The sequence below is a fragment of the Rhincodon typus genome, chromosome 2 (genome assembly GCF_021869965.1).
Source record: "Rhincodon typus isolate 14 chromosome 2, sRhiTyp1.1, whole genome shotgun sequence".
In the NCBI taxonomy this organism is placed as follows: Eukaryota; Metazoa; Chordata; class Chondrichthyes; order Orectolobiformes; family Rhincodontidae; genus Rhincodon; species Rhincodon typus.
In genome coordinates this window covers 41,737,743-41,760,114 of record NC_063333.1, presented here as the reverse complement: position 1 = coordinate 41,760,114, position 22,372 = coordinate 41,737,743, and the positions used below count along the sequence as shown (strand labels likewise).

General features: G+C 40.9%; 1 protein-coding gene across 1 annotated transcript in view; it reads left to right on the top strand.

Moving 5' to 3' along the window:
- Nucleotides 1–22,372, top strand: part of LOC109926748 (MAM and LDL-receptor class A domain-containing protein 1) — a 357,436-nt gene that overhangs the window by 31,174 nt on the left and 303,890 nt on the right. Inside the window, exons 5-7 of the mRNA XM_048606938.1 lie at nucleotides 3,036–3,132; nucleotides 20,976–20,990; nucleotides 21,064–21,210. Coding sequence (XP_048462895.1) covers nucleotides 3,036–3,132; nucleotides 20,976–20,990; nucleotides 21,064–21,210 — 259 coding nt within the window. The remainder of the gene's footprint in view (nucleotides 1–3,035; nucleotides 3,133–20,975; nucleotides 20,991–21,063; nucleotides 21,211–22,372) is intronic.

Here is a 22,372-nt window from a genome sequence, read left to right as displayed (position 1 = left end):
GGAAGTGCAGGTAGAAATAGATGACATTTGTAATGGAAAAGACACAGGGCCAGTTGCTTGTTTGCTAGTTAAGGAGAATGCTGAAGGTGCAAACTATTTAATTTATCCTGAGACTGAGAGTAGGGCTGAAGAATGGGACCAATGGCATGGATATGGAGTTTTTGGCAGGTGGTCAAGACAATGCCTAACCATATTTGCTGTAAGCCATTGTGACTAATCCAAACTGGCTTTGGAGACACATATTTTGATAACACAAAAGAACTTTGGTGCCAGATTAGGCCATTTCCCCTGCCCTCTTAAATGCCTCGATTGACTTACCTATATTACACCACTAGGCAGTGCATTTCTTTGCGTGAAAAACTTTTGCTCACATCGCATGTGCTACATTTGCTAATCATTTTAAACCTGTGCCCTCTCATTCCTAATTTTATGAACCAGAACAGTTTATCCCTACCCTACTCTCTCCAGGGTTCTCACAATTTTAAAACTTCTATTTTATCTTTCCTCTCTCCAAGTAGAACTGTCCCAACCTCTCCAATCTATTTTCATCACTGTAAATCTCTCCTGCATTCTCAAAATGCATTCACATTCTTTCCCTGGCACACAATATTCTAGCTGAGGTCTTGTGTAATTCAGCTCCTGGCTTCCTGAACACTATGGGCTTGTTAATAAATTCAGGGACACGGTATGTTTTATTAACTGTGCTCTGTACCTGCCTTGCCACTGTCAGTGACCTATGCACATATACAGCTAGATTACTCTGCTCCTGCATCTCCTTAAGAATTGATCCTCTTTTTTTTATTTTCTTTCCCTGCTCTTCCTTCCAAAATGCATGACCTCACACTTTTCCACATTGATATTCATTTGTCACCTATCTGTTCACTCCATCAATTTGTCTTTGTCCTTTTGGAGGGCTACATTATCCTCCTCACACGTTATGAAGCTTCCAAGCAAACTTTGAAATTATTCCCAATAAACCTAGATTAGGATCATTAATATATATCAGGAAAAGCAAAGGTCCCAGTATTGACCTCTAGGAATTCCAATACAAACTTTATCCTAGTCCCGACCACTACTCTGTTTCTTGTTACTTAGGTAATTTTGTAACTGTGTCGCTATAGTCCTTTTTATTCCATGTGCTATTACTTTTCTTACCACTTTGTTGTGTGTTACATTATCAAATCCATTTTGAAAGTCCATGTATACCATGTAAACATTGTTGGCTTCATCAAGCCTTTCTGTTAACTCTTCAAACAACTCAGGAAGTTAGTTAATCATTTCCCCTTTGGAAATTAATGTTGTCTCTTCCTGAACAACCCACCCTTTTTCCATGTGATGACTAATTATATCACAGGTAAGCTAGAAGATTCCACACCACTGAAATTAAAATGACTAGTCTGTAATTGCCGGGCTTGTCCTTACTACATTTTTTGAACACGAGTGTAATATTTGGAATTCTCTAGTACCCTGCCCCCTATTCTAAATCTGTTTGGTGCCAGTTCCAATCTTGCCTGATTAAAGTGGGCTTTTTCCTAGTTTTTACTTTGGATCTACTGTCCTTTTCTGTCATCATCCTAAATTTCACTGTCTTCTAAATGTTCTCCCAGTGGTACTTGGTGCACATTGCCTACCACATTTCCACAAAACAGGTCCAACAGGACATCCTTTCTATTTGGACTGAACATGCACCATTGTAGGAAATTTACCTGATGCAATTTGGGAATGTTTTGTCCTCTTTCCCTTAACACTAATACTGTCTCTGTCTACATTTGGGTAGTTAAAGTTCATAATTATAATCATGCTATAATGAGGTTGTTAACTTGCTGGCCGAGCTGGCTTGTTTTTTTATTTTGAACAAAAACGAGCCAGCTCGGCCAGTAAGTCAACAACCTCATCCACAACCCGAGCTATAGATCTTTGCCAAAACTTTAAACAATGCTATAATGTTGGCACTTCTCTGTAAATTTCCCTGCAGATTTGTTCCTCTATATCCTTCCCTCCAGTTGGTGGTCTATAGACTACATTGGGCAATGTAATTGAAGGCTTTTTGTTCCTTAGCTTTAGTCAAATTGATTCTGCTCTAGAATCCTTTGGGACATCCTCTTTCTCTGGCACTACAATGGTATCCTTAAACAATGTTATCCTTAATGAATACTACCACCAACCCCCTATCCTTCCTTTCTTATCTTTTCTGGGCACCTTGTACCCCGGAATATATAACACAAAGTCCTGCCCTTCCTTGAGCTAGGTCTCTGTTGTTACAACATTAAATTTCCACATGGCAATCTACACCTGTAACTCCCAAATCTTATTTACTCTTCACCATGCATTCAGAGAAACACCTAGTAACCCTAATTTAGATTTCATCACTTTAGCCCTTACTCCAACTTCATCAGTTGACTTTCTATTCTCTATACTAGAGCTATCCATCTCTTGAAGAATTTTGTGCACACTCTATTCTCCTCTGAAATGCTCTCTTGGTTCTCACACCTCTACTGAGCTAATTTAAAACCCTTTCATCAGCACTACTAAATTGTCCCACCAAGTACTCAGTCCAGTTCTGTTCAGGTGCAATCTGTCTGACATGGACAGGTGCCATCTTCCGTGGAGCCAGTCTCAGGGTCACAAGGATCCATATCCCTCCCTCCTGCACCATCTTTTCAGCAATGCACATATCTGCCTTATCCCTCTATTTCAAAGAAAAGCAATTGTATCATAGAAATTTGAGTTCAGACAACTCAAGCTACAGCTAATCTTAGGGGTCATGATTTCAGTGAAAACCTGTGACTGAGCAGCTGAATCACAGCTTAGTCATAACTCGTTGACTCAGAAATTGGAATTCAATTTCAGAAACAGCAGGGTTTAATGCTAAAAACAACAAAGGATGCAGCCTCATTCAGCAGTGACTTTCAAAATGTTGATTCAGTTTTACAAAACCTTTTTATTGTGTATATATATAAGTTTTGTGTTTGGAATGTCTTTGATTTTGCAGGTGAATAACTTTCTAACTTTGCATTTGCTGTGTATATGCACAGGTTATATTTCAGGGCAATATATTTGCCTCCAGTCAACCCAATGAAGTTCTTGCTGTAGATGATATTTCTTTCAGTGATGGCTGTCTCCCAGTACCAGGTAAATTCAAAGCTATATTCATGATTATTAAAGTTTAGTATCTAAAGATGCTACTGGTTTCTTTCCAAATCAAACATTACATTACAGTAACAATTTATATAGTTGAGCACAACTATTTTTAGTTTGTGTTGTCGAGAAAAAAAAGACTTAAAAATCGTGCTGCCAAAAATATATTCAAATTAAAGGGCACATTCACTTATCATGCACTCCTGTTGGGGAGTTTGCTTTGAAGAGCACATGGGCCAGAAAATTGGAATAGTTAACTTGAAGTCTAACCATTGCTTAAGCAGCATTTTCTGGGAACTGCATGAAGATACAAATTCTCATCAGAGAGAAAGTTCAAGAAAGGCTAAAACAAAATGAAGAGATTGAATAAAACAAATAAGAAATGAGATTTTGCCATCCTGAAAAGGTATAACTGAAGTGAAACTAAGATTTGCTCTTTATATAAGATTTATGCCATCTGGAAACTTACATAGATGGTCACAATCAATCTGATACTTCATCCAACCTCCCGATTCAGTCTGCATTTTCCCTACCATGTTCTGTCCTTGGGAATAAAAGGGTGATGAATCTTTGGGGGCTAGTATTGATTAGATTCAGGGATTGACTGACTCTGTGGAGGCATTGCATTTATCATTATCTCACAGGTCCAATAAAAATGGAAGGTGAGGAAAAACCTTGAAAGATATTTTCAGATTAAATTCTGTTTGCAATTAATCATTGCAGCAGAAAATAAAATCAATCTTCTTGAGGTGTCACTATTATTCTTAAATTAAGTCTGGAAATGTTCACAAACAAAATAAGATCAGTTCCATTTTATGAGACCTACAGTATTTTTATATCATGCTACATATATGATGTTTATATTTTATTTTAAGTTTTAAATCCTTGATTTTGCAAGGTCCTGCTCGTTACGTGAAAACTTTAAGTGCAGCAGAAGCTGAGTGGAAATTAATTACGGTTCTCTCAACATAATTTAAATTTTCTGGCGAGGAATAATGCATAATATAACTTTTTCCCATAGGGTAGCAAAGTCTGAGGACATAAGAACAGTACTAAGCATTTTATATCCTCAAATCCATTCCACCCAATCAAATCACATTTAATCCATAACTTAATCCCATTTACATGCCTCAGTTCCATATCCTGCATCCTTGCCGAAGAAAAATCCATTAATTCCACTTCCAAAATATTCAAATTAACAAGCCTCCGCTTCTTGGAGAAGAATGTTCCAGATATCTATGATGCTTTGTGTGGAGAAATAAATCTGGAGATCAGCCCTGATGTCAGATCTCTCATGTTAATTCAATCAAATATTCTTCGCAATGTTATTTGGTCAGCAGTTATCAGAAGAGGAGCAAAAATGTGTGAGCAGTTGATCCCTAACATCACTGAGCAGGAACGTGATGGTGACATTTTCTCATCTGTTAAATGTTGGAACTATGATATTGTAAATCATGCTTTTTCCCACAGGATTTGTGATTGATTTTATAAGCATTCTTACAGATATATCATGGATTTCTGTTGCTTCAGGCATTCTAGTGCTCCAAGGCCCCCACTAAATTTGATGTAAACATTTCCTTAGGTCTCCGTTTTGTCTCCCACCTTACATTTTTTTGCTGACTTCAGAAAGGAATTGGTGCCAGGACAAAACCTCCCAGGCCACTGGCTTACTTAAGGTAGTGAATATATGATGATGGTCATGGTGTTCTTTTACATCTCTGATTCCCATCACATGTTAAATCGGGCTTTGTAGATCGACTGATGTTAGTACAGTTTTCTTTTATGGTTCAGCTCAGTATGTCCTTTAAGCAAGCCCTGATGTCATCAGTATCTTAAACAAGTCATCAGTGCTCATCATTTAATTAAAAGTACTCAGGGCAGCAGACATGGGAAAATGTATTTCAACTCAGTCTAATTCTTTGTAACATTAATTTTATTTCTGTAGATGAGATTCTCCCTAAGGAAATTAATTATTTGAACATCAAGCTACATCAAAAGTAATATGTGAAATTCTCCCTTCTCCTCATTATATTCCAAATCTTCACACATGGGCTATGCATCAGTCAAAAAAAGACTCATAATATCTTGCCCTCTTTGGGTTTCCAGGGAATGGTGAGTTGGGTCAGAATCAACCTTTTCTAATTCTAATAAAAATAAGGGTCAAGTTTGACAAAGAAATAAAATGTTTTCCATTAATTGAAGGCTGTTTATGATCTTAGTTGATGTTACAATGTCATGTGGAACCCCTAGGAACATAAAAATACTTTAATTCAAGAAAAGGTTATTTGTATGCATTTAGCCTTTGCTTTTTACAACCATGTATCATTTATCCTCTCAAAGGCCCTACTCATCATTTTTGATCACTTTAGTCAAAGAATCGTCATTATAATTCTTGATAGCTGACAATAAACAAGCAGAACTCCAGGCTGTGCATCACTCCATCCTGGTTAACTAGCATTCAGAGATGATTACCAATCTCCCCATTCGAGCTACAGTCCTAACAGCATAAGGATTTTTTTTATTCCTTCATAAGGTCTGAATTTCACTGCAAAACTAGCCCTTGTTGCCCATCACTAATTTCTTGAAATGCTGTAGTCCAGCTTGTGTAAAAGGTACCGTGCTCTCAGGAATGATGTTCCAGGTTTTTGACCCAATAACCCTGAAGGAATCTCAATGTATTTCCAGGTCAGGATGATTAGTGACTTACAGTCATAGAGATGTATAGCATGGAAGCAGACTCCTCGATCCAACTTGTTCATGCAGACCAGATATCCTAGATAAATCTAGTCCTATTTGCCAGCATTTGGCCCATATCCCTCTAAATCCTTCCTATTGATATTCTCATCTAGATGTCTGTTAAATGTTGCAATTGTACCAGCCTCCACCACTTCCGCTGGCAGCTCATTCCATATCTGCACCGCTCTCTGTGTGAAAAACTTGCCCCTTAGTCCCTTCAAAATCTTTCCCTGCTCACCTTAAGCCTATGCCCTCTAGTTTTGGACTCCCCAACCCTGGGCAAAAGACCTTGTCAACTGTCTGTATCCATGCCCATCATGATTTTATAAACCTCTATAAGGTTACCCCTCAGCCTCCGACGCTGCAGAGAAAATAACACCAGCCTGTTCAGCCTCTCCCTACAGCTCAAACCTTCTAATCCTGGTAACATCCTTGTGAATCTTTGTTTAACCCTTTCAAGTTTCACAACATCCTTCCTATAGCAGCGAGAGCCAGAGCTGCGTGCAGTATTCCAAAAGTGGCCAATGTCCCGTACAGCTGCAATATGACCTCCCAACTCCTTTACTTAGAGACTTGGCGAGGAACTTGTAGCAGTTGATGTTCTCATGCATCTGGTGCCCTTGTTCTTCTCAGGAGTCAATATCATGGATTAGAAGTTGGTGTCAAAGGAAGATTATGGAGTTGTAGTACTACATCTTGTAGACAGTACAGACTGCCATCACTCTGTATTGGTGGTGAACAGAGTGAATGCATGAGGTGTTGGTTGGGATACTGATCAAATGGCCTGCTTTGCCCTGGCTGATGTTCTGGTGTGTTTTCTGAGTCACACTCATCCAGTCAAGTAAAAACAATTGCTTCAAACTCCTGACTTGTGCCTTGTCAATTGTAGACAGGCATGGAGACTCAAGGGGCAACTTACATGCCACAGAATTCCCAACCTCTGATCTGCTTTTGCGCACACATTATTTACATAGCTGGTTTAGATCAGTTTTTAATCAATGATAACTTTCAGTATGTTGATGCAGAGGGATTCAGCAGTGGCTTGGCCAGAGTTGTGCCAGTGAATGTCAAGCAGAAATGGCTTGATTCTCTATTGATGGAGATAATCATTGCCTGACACTTGAGTGGTGTAAATATTAAATTGCTATCATACAAACCTGCACATTATCCAGGTCTTGCTGCATACAGGCACAGGCTGGTTCAGCACTTGAAAAGATGTGAATGGTGCTAAACATTTGTGGAATCATCAATGGCGTTTCCAATTCTAACATTATGATGGAGGGAAGATTATTGATGAAGCAGCTGAAGGTGGTTGGGCCCAGGACACCATCCTAAGGAACTCCTGTTGAGATAGCCTGAAGCTGAGATGATTGTCCTCCAACAGCAGATATTTCTTTGAGCTAGGTGTGAGTCTAACCAATAGACAGTTTGCCCACTGGCTCTTAATAGGGTTTATTGATGCCCCACTCAGTCAAATGCCACCTTTATGTCAAGGACAATGTTTTTGCCCTCACCTCTGGAAGTTATCTGTTTTATACATGTTTGGACCAAGGCTGAAATGAGATCTGAAACTGAATGGACCTGGTAGTATCAGAATTGAGCATTAGCAGTCAGGTGATTGTTGTATAAGTGCCAACTGATAGCACTGTGAATGACTCCTTCCATCGCATTGCTGACGATTGAGAGTAACTTGATTTTTTTCCTGCTTTTTGTAGACAGGGCATGCCTGAGCAATTTTTCACAATGTCAGGTAGATGCCAGTGTTATATCATAACCATAGATATGGAATTTCATTTCGATGGCCTTTAAAATTCAAACACATTGACAATACTATTGAAGCAGGCCTGCATCCCAAAAAGTGTTTAGTGTCATTCTAAAACCTACAAAGTTCAAGAAAGCCACAGAGTTCTACTTTTCCCATATATTTTATTACCTGTAATTTCCACTGAAAATCTACTTTTCTATTAAAATTCTCATTTGATTCTAGATCAACACTTTTTTGGAGTAGAGAGAAATTCAACCATTGCCTTTTGGTGAAAATAGTTTTCCTGTGATTACTTTATGCTAACTGCCTTGAGTTCTAAATGATGGGATCTTGATCAGATGGTCCAATGGACCGAGAAGTGGCAGATGGAATTTAGTTTAGGTAAATGTGTGGTGCTGCATTTTGGAAAGGCAAATCAGGGCAGGACTTAGACACTTAATGGTAAGGTCCTGGGGAGTGTTGCTTTACAAAGAGGCCTTGGAGTGCAGGTTCATAGTTCCTTGAAAGTGAAGTCCCAGGTAGACAGGATAGTGAAGGCGGCTTTTGGTATGCTTGCCTTTATTGGTCAGTGCATTGAGTATAGGAGTTGGGATATCATGTTGCGCCTGTACAGGACATTGGTTAGGCCACTTTTGGAATACTGCATGCAGTTCTAGTCTCCCTGCTATAGGAAGGGTGTTGTGAAACTAGAAAGGGTTCAGAAAAAATTTACAAGATGTTGCCAGGGTTGGAAGGTTTGAGCTATAGCGGGAGGCTGTATAGGCTGGGGTTATTTTCCCTATAGCATCAGAAGCTGAGGGGTGACCTTATAGAGGTTTATAACATCTTGAGGGGCATGGATAGGGTAAATACCCAAAGTCTTTTCCTGATGGGCGGGGGAGACCAATGAGAGCATATGTTGAAGGTGAGAGGGGAAAGATTTAAAAAGGACCTAAGGGGCAACTTTTTCATGCAGAGGGTGGTGCATGTATGGAATTAGTTGCCAGAGGATGTGGTGGAGGATAGTACAATAACAACATTTAAAAGGCATTTAGATGGATATATGAGTAGGAAAGTTTTAGAGGGACATGGGCCAAATGCTGACAGATGGGATGAGATTAATTTAGGATATCTGGTCAGCATGGATGAGTTGGACCAAAGGGTCTGTTTCCGTGCTGTACAGCTCTATGACTCTATGATACTAACACCCCCAGTTTCATTCTCTATCCAAATTCTCATTTTATTTCATTATTTTTCACATCTCAATCAGATATTGACTATTCTTTCTTCTCGGATGTATATTGTGCATTTTTACAATGTCTCCTCTTAGGAGGAGCAATTCTATGGTTGCCCATCCAGATTATACATCAAGAAATCCAGAAGGTTGTATGCAGCATATTATTGAATTTCGAACATGCGCCAATGAGTGAGGCTAGGCCCAGCTAAACTAACCCTCATCCTAATTCTATCACAAATTCAAAAAATCAACCATTAGCAATCATTCTGGATGTTAATATGTTTGTTCTCTCCTTTGATGATGTCTGAGCTACTGACTTACATAAGCTGGCATAAGTGCAGCATTTCTTGGTTTTTATCTGTAAAGTCAATGATGGGCTTTGCAAACACAATGCCACAGATAGAGTGTGTCATCATTGAAGAGGTACAAGAGGAATGAGGAAAGAAAGAAAGCATGCTTGGAAGTCTGACCATGACAAAACCCCACTACCAATGCAGAGCAATGATCCACTTGCATCTGTAGATTCTGGCATTTCTGAATAGAATGCTACCACTGACATCAACTGTCTATTTGCTAATAGCGTGAAAACATATACTGTATAGACAGTAGAATAAGAACAATATGAATGTATACCTAACCTTTAATTTTCAAGATAGCCAAATCACAAGAATATTATCACACATAATTTACAACTAAAGCCCAAAAAAATGGGAAAAATTTAAATCCACATAATGGAGCAGAATCTCAAATTTGATCTCCAAACTGCTCACATCTGAGTTTAATGAAGGCAACTTGTTCCCAGATAAGAATTATAATGTACCTAAGAGCTTCACATTAAACCTGCTTTGGAGATTGAACCTTAGCTCATGAGTTTTCCAAGTCTTGGAACCCATCACCAGCAGGTTTCTTGCCTTTGCCTGAGGTCTGCTCTAAAGTGAGCCGTGACTGATTGGAGCCTAAATTCATCAATCAGGGACCCTGTCAAAAGAAATACTTACACTGGGAAAACCCAGTTCTGGATTTCTCAGCTGTAACCCTGTCTTCTAATAGGAGAACCTATTCCTATCAATATTGAGACGTTATGACTGATGACCATTTGTTCACTGAAAGAATTAGGTTCTGGGAGAAACTGAAAGAAAAGAGACTGGTAGCAATGTAAAACAGTTTAATGAGGACATTTCAGGAGTTAGGCCCTGGATAAACTGCAACATTGCCATCAATAGGTTAACGGAAATCATTGATGCACTTGATGCCAGAATTGGAAGAGTGCATGCATCCAAGAGTTGTTAGGCTGGAAGAGATTACAGAGATGTGGAGTACAACATAATATGGACTGGAAAACAAGAATGAGAATTTTAAATTGGAGGTGTTGCCAGACCAAAAGGTTAGCAAGTATGGACCCAATGGGTGAAGAGAATATAGTGAGCGTTAGCATTCAGGCAGTAGGGTTTTGGATATGTTTTATCAGGGATGAAGGATGTGAATGAAGTTGCCACAACAGCATTGGAGTCTTGTGTTAACGAAAGCATGGAAGAGAGTTTCAGCAGCAGACTAAATAAGGCAGAGACAGGCGACATTACTGGATAATACCAGCCAGTCTTGTACACTAAAAATGTATTTGAAATAACAGTTAAATATATCATTGTCTTCAGCTTTCCAGCCTCCAGCTTATGTTAAGCTAATATGGCAATTGTCCACAATATCAGCTATTATTCTGCCCACCATTTTATGAGGTGGACTTAAGCTGCATTTCCGAAGATGATACTTTTAACACTTTGGCCAGAATTCTTTCAGTCCTAAAATTAATTCCTTTTTTAAACTATCACATATTTTCCTGCTTGTATTAATTCCTGCAAATTTCAGTTTGATCCAAAACAATTTCAATCTAATGCAAATTTTACTTGAGAAAACGTCCATGGCAGCTCAACTGAAACTTTATTGGGAAAGAGGAGAGTGCAACAAATTTTTGGTTGACTGCAGTCATTGTAATGAGCCAGCTGGACCTCATATAATATGAATTTCCTGATTGGGGCTGTTAACTTGGTCCAATCAGGGAGCCCTGGCTGACAGATATAACCAGGAGGTCAGAGGTTCTGTTCACTCTGAGAACTCATCATAGAATCCCTATAGTATGGAAACAGGCCCTTCAGCCCAACAAGTCCACACCAACCCTCAGAGCATCCCACCCAGACCCAAGCCCCTCCAACCCAGCTAATCTACACATCCCTGAGCAATTTAGCATAGCCAATCCACCTAGCCTGCACATCTTTGGATTGTGGGGGTAATCGGAGCAAACCCACACAGACATGGGGAGAATGTGCAAACTCCACACAGACAATCACCCAAAGGTGGAATCGAACCTGGGTCCCTGGTACTGTGAAGCAGCAGTGCTATCCACTGAGCCACCGTGTCACTAGCCCTGAGGAAGCTGGACCAGTGTCAAGTACTATACATGTGTGATTAAAGGGTGACTTGGTGATGGGATATTAGCCTCTGTGGAGTCATTTCAATGGCGGTGAGAGTAAAGCATGCTTCTGAAGAAATTAGCTCACAGCAGTCATCTGTGAGTAGGAATGAGCATTTCTGGCATCTTGCCATTATTTGGGAAGTTTGACTCATTCAGTCTTCCATTGAAGACTGGGCCCAGTATGTGGAAAGAATGCATAATTTTTTGGGTGCAAGTGACATTGGGGCAGATGAAAAGCAACGAGTAATTCTCTTTACAGCTTGTGGATCTGCAGCTTTTTTGGTTATTAGGAGCTTAAAGTTTCCTGAGGCACCAGACTAAAACCTTTCGAGTGTTGATGGATTTATTTAAGGAATATTATGACGCCCAAGCCTCCTCTAATTTGGAGATGCTATTGCTTGTAGTTAGCTGTTCGAGAAGCACAGGAATCTGTGTCAGGATTTTTGACAAAGTTAAGACAATTGGCAGAGGCAAGTGACTTTGGTTTAACCCTTAATGAGACACAGAGATATTTGGTATGTGGGATTAATGATGTATCCAAGTAAAAGCACCTACTAGCTGAAGCCAAACTGGAATTTAAATAGGCACTTGAACTGGCTTGGTCATAAGAAAAAACAGCAAGTGGAGCATACAATTTACAGGGTTGGCCGATGGAAGTGGACACCCTCGCCAAGCTGACTTAGCTTCAGGACCACTATTTGAGTGAAGGCAATTGCATAGCACCACTCGGAACATATCCTGAATCAAGGGATTCTAAGTCAACACACAGTAAAAACCCAAAAGAAAGCCAAGCCTCGGCCAAATGGGTAAAAATTTCTTCAGGAAATAGGCCAGCAAGCCATCATAGTTGCTGCCAGTATGTGGTTTCGAGACAACAGCAAAAGTGTCCCACTACACCTAAATTGATAAGAAAACTCATAGGCCTGTATCCAGAAGAGTGGACACTCTGGGAAGTCCACCTACATCTGGTTTGGAACAATTAACTTGCTTAACAATATCAGAGCCAATCAAAATAAACGTCTGCTTAAGTGGTCACCCGATTCTAATGGAGGTTGATACCGATGCAGTTGTATTAGTGATTGCAAAACTTGTCATTAACAAAATTCACCCTGGACTCAAACCCTTAAGTTTGTGTAAGACCTCAACTAGACTGAGAATCTATACTGGGGAACCTTTACGGATTAAGGGTACAACTTCTGAACTGGTCTCGAATGAGAAGCAGTTGGATCAGTTACCACTGATCATAGTAAAATGCTCAGGCCCAAACTTGATGGGGGGAAATTGGTCGAGAAAGATTCATCTTGATTGGCTCAACATTTTTTGATTAGAAAATGGCTGCCTGGGTGAAGTCCAAATTAAATACCCGAAAGCTTTTCAAGGAGGTCTGGTGATTATCAAGGGAGACAAGGCTAATGCACATTGACCAGGAAGCAAAGCCATGATTTTGCAAGGCCTGCCCAGTGCCATTTGCCTTGTGAACAAAAATAGAGGCAGAAATCAGAAGGATGGAAAGTGAAAGGATCATCAAACCCGTCCAGTTTGCGGAAAGGGCAGCACCAGTTGTGCCGATTGTGAAGCCCAATAGGTCAGTTTGCTTTCGTGGGGATTTTAAACAAATAGTAAACCACTTTTCACAGCCTGGATAAACACCAAATCCTTTGCATTGAGGATTTATACAAAAAGCTGGCAGGGGGGCTGTTCTTCATGGAGCTGGACATGAGCCATGTGTACCAGCAATTACGGTAAGATGAGGATTCCCAGAGGTATGCCATAATTAATATCCATAAGGGTTTGTACCAATACATGGGACTACCATTTAGGGTTTCATCAGCCTGTGCCATTTTTCAGTGGATGATGGAGAACATTTTACAAGGTGTCCCCAGATCACCATTTATCTTGAAGATGTGCAAATAACAAGGAAAACCAATAACTAGCGCTTGGAGAACTTGGACATAGTAGTCAGATGTTTCTCTAAGGCAGGTTTATGTCTTAGAAGGGAAAACTTTGTGCTCCAGGCATCACAAATGACCTACTTGGGTTACAGAGTCGGTGAGACCAGGTTACACTGGTTGGAAGATAAAGTGAGGGTGATCAAAAGTGCCCCAGCTGCCACATCTGTACTGGAGCTTAAGTCTTTCTTTGTATTGGTGAATTATTACGCAAAATCCATATGTAACCTGGCCTCCATCCTGGCACCCTTACATCTGCTAATGAAAACGGCCAGCTTTGGAAATGGTCTTGTAGCTAAGACGTAGCCTTTAAGTAATTGAAGAGACAGCTATCATCGTCTATGATGTTGGCATACTCTGATCCCAAGCGAGATCTGGTATTGACATGCAATGCCTCTCCATACAGTATTGGGGTAGTATTAGTTCACAGATGGCAAATAAAGAGGAATGCCCAATTGTGTATGCTTCCTGGACATTGGCTGATGAGTGCAAGTAAGCCCAGATAGAGAAGAAAGGATTGGCAGTTATCTTTGGTGTTAGAAAGTTCCACCAATACCTTTTCTGGATGTAAATTTGTAATAGTAACAGACCACAAACACCTGATAGAGCCACTCAAAGAGGACAAAGTTGTGCGACCCATAGCTTTAGGTCGAATTCAGTGGTGGACTCTCATTCTAAGTGCATGCAATTACAAATTGGAACACTGACCAGGAGGCCAAGTAGCAAATGCAGGATGCCTTGAGCTGCCTTCTGCTGGCAGATACACCACCGGTGGTGCTACCACTGGAACAGTCCATTCTGGTTTTAAACTTTCTGGACATCCTTACGGTCACCACTGGCAATATCAGACAGTGGATACAAAATTATTTGGTTCTGGCAAAACTAAAACAGCTTGTGGCGATGGGCAAAATGAAAGGGCCTTCACAACCAGAATTAAAATCTTGAACAAAAACAAAGTTGCTGGAAAAGCTCAGCAGGTCTGGCAGCATCTGTAGAGGAGAAATCAGAGGTAACGTGTCAGGTCCGGTGACCCTTCCTCAGAATTAAAACCTTTCTGGACCCGTCACCATCAAGGATGGCATTTTATTATGGGGAACAAGAATGATTGTCCTGAGTAAAGGTCGCCGCCAGGTATTGGCTGATTTCCACCAGGGTCATCTAAGGGTTTCCAAAATGACGATGTTGGTGAGAAGTTATGCCTGGTGGCCAGGATTGGATGCAGACATAACCGCAGTGCCCAGAGTGACAACAAGGACAAAAAAATTACCGCTAGCAGCTCCTCCACATTCGTGGGAATGGCTGGGTAAACTCCGGACTCAGTTATATGTCAACTGTGCCGGACCTTTCATGGGCTCAACAGTCTTAGTCATTGTGGATGCCCCTCATAGTGGTTGGACATGCATAAAGTTCATTTGTCAAACACCGGGACAACGATAGAAAAGCTGCGAACATCTTTTGCTATACATGAGCTCCTGGAGGTGCTGGTCTTAGATAACAGGCCATCATTTATTGGCAGGGAATTCAAGTATTTTCTAAAGTTGAATGGCATTCAGCATATAAGGACAGCACCATACCATCCATCATCCAATAGTCTGGCGGAAAGAGCACTCCAAACTTTGAGGGCAGGCTTAAAGAAACAGCCTAGTGCTTCATTCAACATCAAACTGCCCCAGTTCCTATTTGATTATCAGACCACCCCTTATGCAACAACAGGGATAGCACCAGCAGAGTTGCTAATGGGTTGAAGACTCGGCACCAGGTTAAGTCTGATCTTCCCGGACTTACGGGTTGGGGAGGGTGAAATGGCATCAGGAGTTTTAATGCCGGATGCAAGACTTTAAGCAAGAGAAACAGTTTACTTCAGGGACAAAGTTCTGTGCTGAAACGCTGGAAATGGCCCTGCATGGGTAAGAGGCATGGTCGACAAGTGGTCAGGTCCCATGACATAAAAAGTTCTGGTAGGAGTTGCAGTCCTGAATAAGCACGTGGACCACATAAAAGCTACAAACTCAGCAAATGGAGCAGCAGCAAAACGTACCTGGCCCTCAGAACAGCCGGCCAGGCTGTCGGAATTAGTGGTTTCTCCCCCTCCATCTAGGTTGAAGAAACCACAGTGTCTGAAGTGGCCATGGTGGATGTCACAGCCTTGATGCCTTTACCATCTGAAGAAGATGATGAATTTCTCCTGAGACATTCCGGATGCAAGAGGCAGGCTATGGTCCGGCACACACTGCCCATGTCCAAGGGTGAGTCAGAGGAACCGGACCTGGTATGAAAATGCCCCACAAGAGGCTACAAGTTAAAGAACAGGCTTACTTCCCCCGATTTAGAGGGAGAGGGGTGTAATAATTGTAACAAGGTCAGACAGGTGGACCTCATAGAATATGAGTTCGCTGACTGGGGCTGTTAATCTAGTTCAATCAGGGATCCCTGGCTGACAGATACAAACAGGAATGTAAGGAGTTCTATTCAGTCTGAAAGGTGGCTCTGAGCAGGCAGACCAGTATCAAGTACTAGCATGTATAAATAACGGGTGACTTGGCGATAGCATACCCACCTCTGGAGTTATTTCACTGACTACACTAACAACAAACATAATCAATCAAGCTCATTCTTGCCTGCTAGAAGTGACATACTGTCATACAAAGCACCCCATTCTCTTCAGATAAAAGGAATATGTTCAAGCTTTGCATTTTTTAAAAATTACTCAGGAGCTTGGGGAGCCTATGGTTTCCTTTCTAGCTGATGCATTGCAGGGGAGAAAGCAATCAGAGTTGGCTTGCTGACCAAGTAACATCCTTCTCTCCCATGGTATAAATTATCATGATCATTTGAAATTTAGCACTCTTGTCCTGATGCGTGTCAGGCGAAAACCTTTCACAACGTGTCTCTTTTCAGTGATATCCAATTGTTTTGTTCCTTTAGCGTCAGCTGGAAGCAGTTTCAATAAGCACCAGAAAGTACTGTGTTATGTGACAAGCAGGATCCAGTTTGCTGTCACAGCACTAATCATTTCTTAGAGTCAGAATGACCAGCTTAGTTACGGATGACATGTTGGTCTTGATAGAGATCCTGTTTGAGTGGAAATAAATAACAAGGTCCAATGAAGCAAAAACACTTTTTATAACCCTGACACAATGCTGGGTTTGTGACAATCCTATCATCATGTTGCAATATGTACTTTTATGTACTTTTCTTAAAATCAAAGCAAATATGTGTAATAGAGAACCTATGCAAGTTAGCAAAATGGTTTGCCAATGTATCTTAATTATTGTGTGCCATCATTTTTCTGAGGTCTGAATTGTGAAAGTAAACAATAAAGTAATCCATGGTTCAGTAAACAAATGTGATTGCTGGTAAAATTCCAACCAGAAGCCAGGGCAAAGAGATATGGAGCTAAATCAAAGACTCTGTAGAAGATATAACTTTTAAAAACGTTACTTTGGAATTATAAGAAAAAACACTTGATCTCATTCGGGTCAGGTGGTCATTGATCTACTCTGAAAAGCTCGATAGTGAAGCATAGAAGTGAACACTAAACTTTACATGTTTTTAAAACCGCTTTTGCAGATATAAACATTACAAACATTTAACCTAACAATCACAGTTTCATCTGCCCCTATAGATGAGCTAGTGAATCTGAGTTAATGTCCATCACCCAACTAGAATTAAATATTCAATCATTATATAATCAATGGTAGTGCCTTCCTGCATTTGCCTGATACTCCGTCTGTATCTGTCACAAGGCTACGCTGCATTTCTCTACAATTTCATTAAGTGCTCTTCCACCCGCTCTCTTTTGTTCTTCGTCTGATGACACTACACTCAATGAGCAGCACTGATTAAAACAATAATCACTACCCTGTTATAAAGATATGGACATTGAACTTGCACAGTGCTCCTGCTCTTGATACAAACCAGTGCAATTCCACTGAAGCCAAACAAGGCGACCCACAAAGAGCACTGCATAAAACAGTAATTGAATACTGAAGCAGGGTTTTCCCCCAGTTCTCTGTCTGCACCCAGCTGGGGTATCAAACAATCAAAAGAGCAGTGAGAAATGTTAGCAGGGCAGAAACTCCCCGAAAATCAAAATAATTGTTTCCACTATAGGCCTGAACTGAGACAGGAATGTACAGTAGCATGTGATATTGACTTTGTTTTTATTCATTTACGGGATGAGGGCATTGCTGGCTAGGCAGCATTTATTGCTCATCCCTAATTGCCCAGAGGGCAGTTAAGTGTCAAACACATTGCTGTGGGTCTGGAGTCACATATAGGAAAGACCAGGTAAGGATGGCAGTTTCCTTGCCTAAAGGATATTAGTGAACCAGATGGGTTTTTCCAACAAGCGACAATGGGCTCACAGTTATCATTAGATTCTTAATTCAATATTTATTGAATTCAAATTCCACCATCTGCCATAGCTTGGTTTGAACCCAGGTCCCCAGAATGTTATTTGGTCTCTAGATTAACAGTCCAGCGATAATACCACTTGGCCGTTGCCTCCCCTGAAGGAGTAAAGGAGTGAACTGAAGGAGTAAAAGGCCCTCCACTGAGGGAAACACAGCTGCTTCTCATAGACTACCATAACTTTGTACACTGTAGCGTTGGGAAGTGATAGTGAGTAAGGAGGAAGAATATTCTTCAGAGACCTTGGTTCTACCTATTATGGACGAGACCAGACCCCTCAAAATATTTTAGGAAGGTAGCCTAGACCCTAGCTTTTTCCTAGTTTGAAAGCAAATGTAAAGTGCTGTATTCCAGATGCAATGCGACTGGTTTAACCACTCAGCGTTAAGCAAAATATAATTTATTCAAACACTGTAGTTAAAATACAGCAAAAGAAAGAAGAACTTTGAATAACAACACTGTTGGAAAACTAATAGATACAGTAACTATTACTAATTAATTGTTCCAATATAGTAACATCCCACAGACACACCCCTTGGCAAAAAGGCAAATTCAGAAATCAGATTTTCTCACATGCAACACCCACAGTAGGAAGAGAAACCCCAGCTTCTAGCCATAACTGAGAGAGGGGAGAAGAAAGCTTCTACTTCTTTAAGACATCAGCAGCTTCTGCCGAATCTAAAAGCTAAGAAAAACTAGAATTCCTGGATTGTAAGAGGTAGCCACACCCAGCCAGGCTGCTTCTATTGTTCCAAATTTTTTTTAAAAACTCCCAAGGATTCAAGCTGTTTACATTACCACGTTCTGTTTGTCACCTCTCATTCAATCTCTGTTTTGAAAGAAACCAGGCCTAAATATACCTCTTAAAGCCACAGCATTTCCACATGCCCCTCTCCCTATTATTACCAAATAAATATGCACATATGGAAGAAGCATTGCTTATTAAACTGCTTTCTTTACCATTCCTATTGTATTATTAAAAGGCTTATAGATTCAGACACTTTCAGAGAGGAACCTCTCTCAGACAATGTCAGCTCCCTTTGGCCTCCTGTGAACTTTTTCCTTTTGTTCTATGGATGAGAAAACTTCCTGCATCTCAGTTCTTCTCTTTGAAACTTTTTTTCCTTAACTCCTACTTCTTATTACTTTATCTGCTCACCCTGTAAAAGCCTACAGAAACCTAGCTTTCTGAGAATGATCACAGTCATCGCCAAGTTGCTATTAAAAAGAAAGAGGTGTTGTACATCTTAAAATATATTAAGGTAGATACATCAGGGGTCCTGATGGGATTTATCCCAGAAAACTGAAGGAGGCAAGAGAACAAATTGCTAGAACATTGACAGACACCTATGTATTCTCTTTGGCCACAGATGAGGCCCCAGAGGATGGGAGAATAGCCAATGCTGTTCCATCGTTTAAGAAGGGTAACAGGAATAATCCAGGAAATTATAGGCCTGTGAGCCTCACGTTGGTGGTGGGGGAAAAAACTGAAAAAGATTCTCAGGGACAAGATCTATATGCATTTAGAAGCAAATGGACTTATTAGTGATAGGCAGCATGGTTTTGTGTGGGGGAGGTTGTGCCTCACTAACTTGATCGAGTTCTTTGAGGAGGTGATGAAGATGATTGATGAGGGAAAAGCAGATATTGTCTACACGGGCTTCAGTTAAGCCTTTGACAAGGTCCCTCATGGCAGACTGGTACAAAAGGTAAAGTCACATGGTATCAGGATGACCTGGCAAGATGGATACAGAACTGGCTTCGACATAGGAGTCAGTGAGTAGCAGTGGAAGGATGCTTTTCGGAATGGAGGGCTGTGACTAGTGGTGTACCACAGAGATCAGTGCTGGGACCTCTGCTGTTCGTGGTCTACCTAAATGATTTGGAGGAAAATCTAACTGGTCTAATTAGTATGTTTGTGGATGATACAAAGATTGATGGAGTTGTTGATAGTGAGGAGGATTGTCAAAGGATGCAGCAGAATATAGATCAGTTGACAGCATTGGCAGAAAAATGGCAGATGGAGTTTAATCTGTACAAATTGCATTTTGGAAGGTCAATACAGGTGGAAATTATACAGTGAATGGCAGAACCGTTAGGAGTATTGATATGCAGAGGGATCTGGGTGTGCAGGTCCACCGATCACTGAAAGTGGCAGCGCAGGTAGATAAGGTGGTAAAAAAGGCCTATGGCATGCTTACCTTCATTGGAAGAGGCATTGAATATAAAGATGGGCAAGTTATGCTTTATAGAACTTTAGTTGGACCACACTTGGAATATTGCGTACAGTTCTGGTGGCCGACCTATCGGAAGGATATGGATGCTTTGAAGAGAGTATGGAAAAGGTTTACCAGGATGTTGCCTGGAATGGGGGATTTTAGTTATGATGAAAGGTTGGATGGACTGTGTTTGTTTGCACTGGAACGCAGGAGGTCGAAGGGTGACCTGATAGAAGCTTATAAGATTGTGAATGGCATGGATAGAGTGGCAAGTATGAGGCTTTTTCCCAGGGTGAAGGGTCGATTATCAGGGGACGTAGGTTCAAGTTGCGGGGAGGGAAGCTTTTTACACAAAGGGCAGTGAATGCCTGGAATGTACAGCCCAAGGAGATGGTGGAAGCAAACACGATAGATGCATTCAAGAAACAACTAGAAGAACCATGAACAGCTACAGAATAGTGGGAAATGGATCCAGTAAGTGAAGATGGTTTTAGTATGGAAGGGCAAAATGTGTTGGCGCAGGCTTAGAGGGCCAAAGGGCCTGTTCCTCTGCTGTATTGTTCTTTGTTCTCTTTGTTGTTGTTCATTTATCCTAACTTCTTTACTCAGCATTCATTCTCTTAAGTGTCTTTAGAAATGATCATGTTAAAGAGACTGCGTAAGTGCAAATTATTGTTAACTGATACAATTGTGGAATTTTATTCCCCAGTTGCTTCCCTGCTCCAATAGGTCTTAGATTCCACATGGAGGCCTCCACACAGTTTTCATTTCCTACTTCCAACAACTTGGATCACAAAATATTGTCAATAATACACAGGCAAAGACATGCCTGACTAACACCAGATACCATTTGTTACTCTGTTGCAAGAAGTTTGGGGCCATTGTGTTGACACTGATTGCTTTTAGAAGAACTATCACAGAAAAAATGGGCCAAATGGCCTCTTTCTGTGTTGTGCTTTTCAATGATTTTATTAAATTGAGGTTACAGATTTGGAGAAGTGCATATGGCTGTTTATGATTTGAAATGCATACAGATACAAAAATTAACAATACTTTGCAAGCTGACAAGTAGACCTCAACAGTTCCAGTTTCTTGACTGGAAATTCACACATTAACTAGTTGAATTTTAATTGACTGTTCCAATTTTGTTCTGATTTTAGTTCCAGCTTGTGATTTTGAATCTGATCTATGCGGATGGCACTCTGAAGAAGCACAGAATTCTGTTGCATGGTTATACGTTCAAGCTAATAGTAGCTCGTCAAATGGCACAGCTCCACTGAAAGATCACAGCACAGGCTCTTCATGGGGTAAATCCAGAAAATTTTATAAACTGCATTTGAAACACACAATTGTAAATATGTAACTAATGGAAACTTATGTATTGAGATCCTTTGATAAATCATGATGCAATTCAGAGGTGAGAGGTCTGGGGCATATCGCCTAAAGATTAAAGTCAAAGCTTTCAGGAGTAGTTTGTGTAAAATCAATTGTTAATTTTAAAGCTGAAATTGTTGAATTTTTGTAAAACTTGTATATTAAGGACATGAAGCAAAGACAGATTTCTGGAATTAAGCCACAGATAAACTGAACTGTAGAACAAGCTGGAGGGGCTAATTCGCTTGCTCCTGTTCCTATATTACAGTGACTCAGAAAAACATTGTACTGAGCACCGAGTGCAGGTACGCTGTGATAACAGGAATCCTGGATGGTATGTCATTCTTCTGATGCCTTCAGATCCCAGTATAATTTTCAATGTTGGGGCAGGTCGGGAAAAACCAGCAGCCAGTACACCTCCAATTCCAAAAAGGATTCAAGATGGCGCCGACACCAGGCAACTCTTTGCTGAGCTCTCTACAGCAGATCATTTTCTCACATTTCTTACAGCCATTCCACACTTTTAATCCTCAATTCTAAATCTGTAAAAATTACCATTGCTTTTGTCCACTCCTGTGCAGCTGTAACCTTGCATGCCTCATTCTGTCTCAACACCCTGTGATCTGTATGTCCTTGTATGTTATAATCTGCCTGTACTGCTTCCAAATCAAAACTTTTCACTGTACTTAGGTACATGTGACAACAATAAATCAAATCAAATCATTACCTGTTAGCATCATCCTCCAACATTTCCGCCATCCACGATTAGACCCCACCGCTAAAAGGTTATTTCCCTTCCTACCCCTGTCTGCTTTCGGAAGGGACCATTCACTCCGTGACTCCCTCCTTGGCTCCACACGCACCACCAGACCCTCCACCACATCCGGTACCTTTCCCTGCAACCGCTCGAGGTGCTACACCTGCCCCTACGCCTCCCCTCTCACCTCCGTCCGCGGCCCCAAACAATCCTTCCAAATCTGGCAGAGATTCACCTGCGCTTCACCTAAACTCATCTACTGTATCTATTACTCCCAGTGTGGTCTCCTCCATATCGGGGAGACCAAACGCAGACCCAGGGACCGGCTCGTGGAGTAT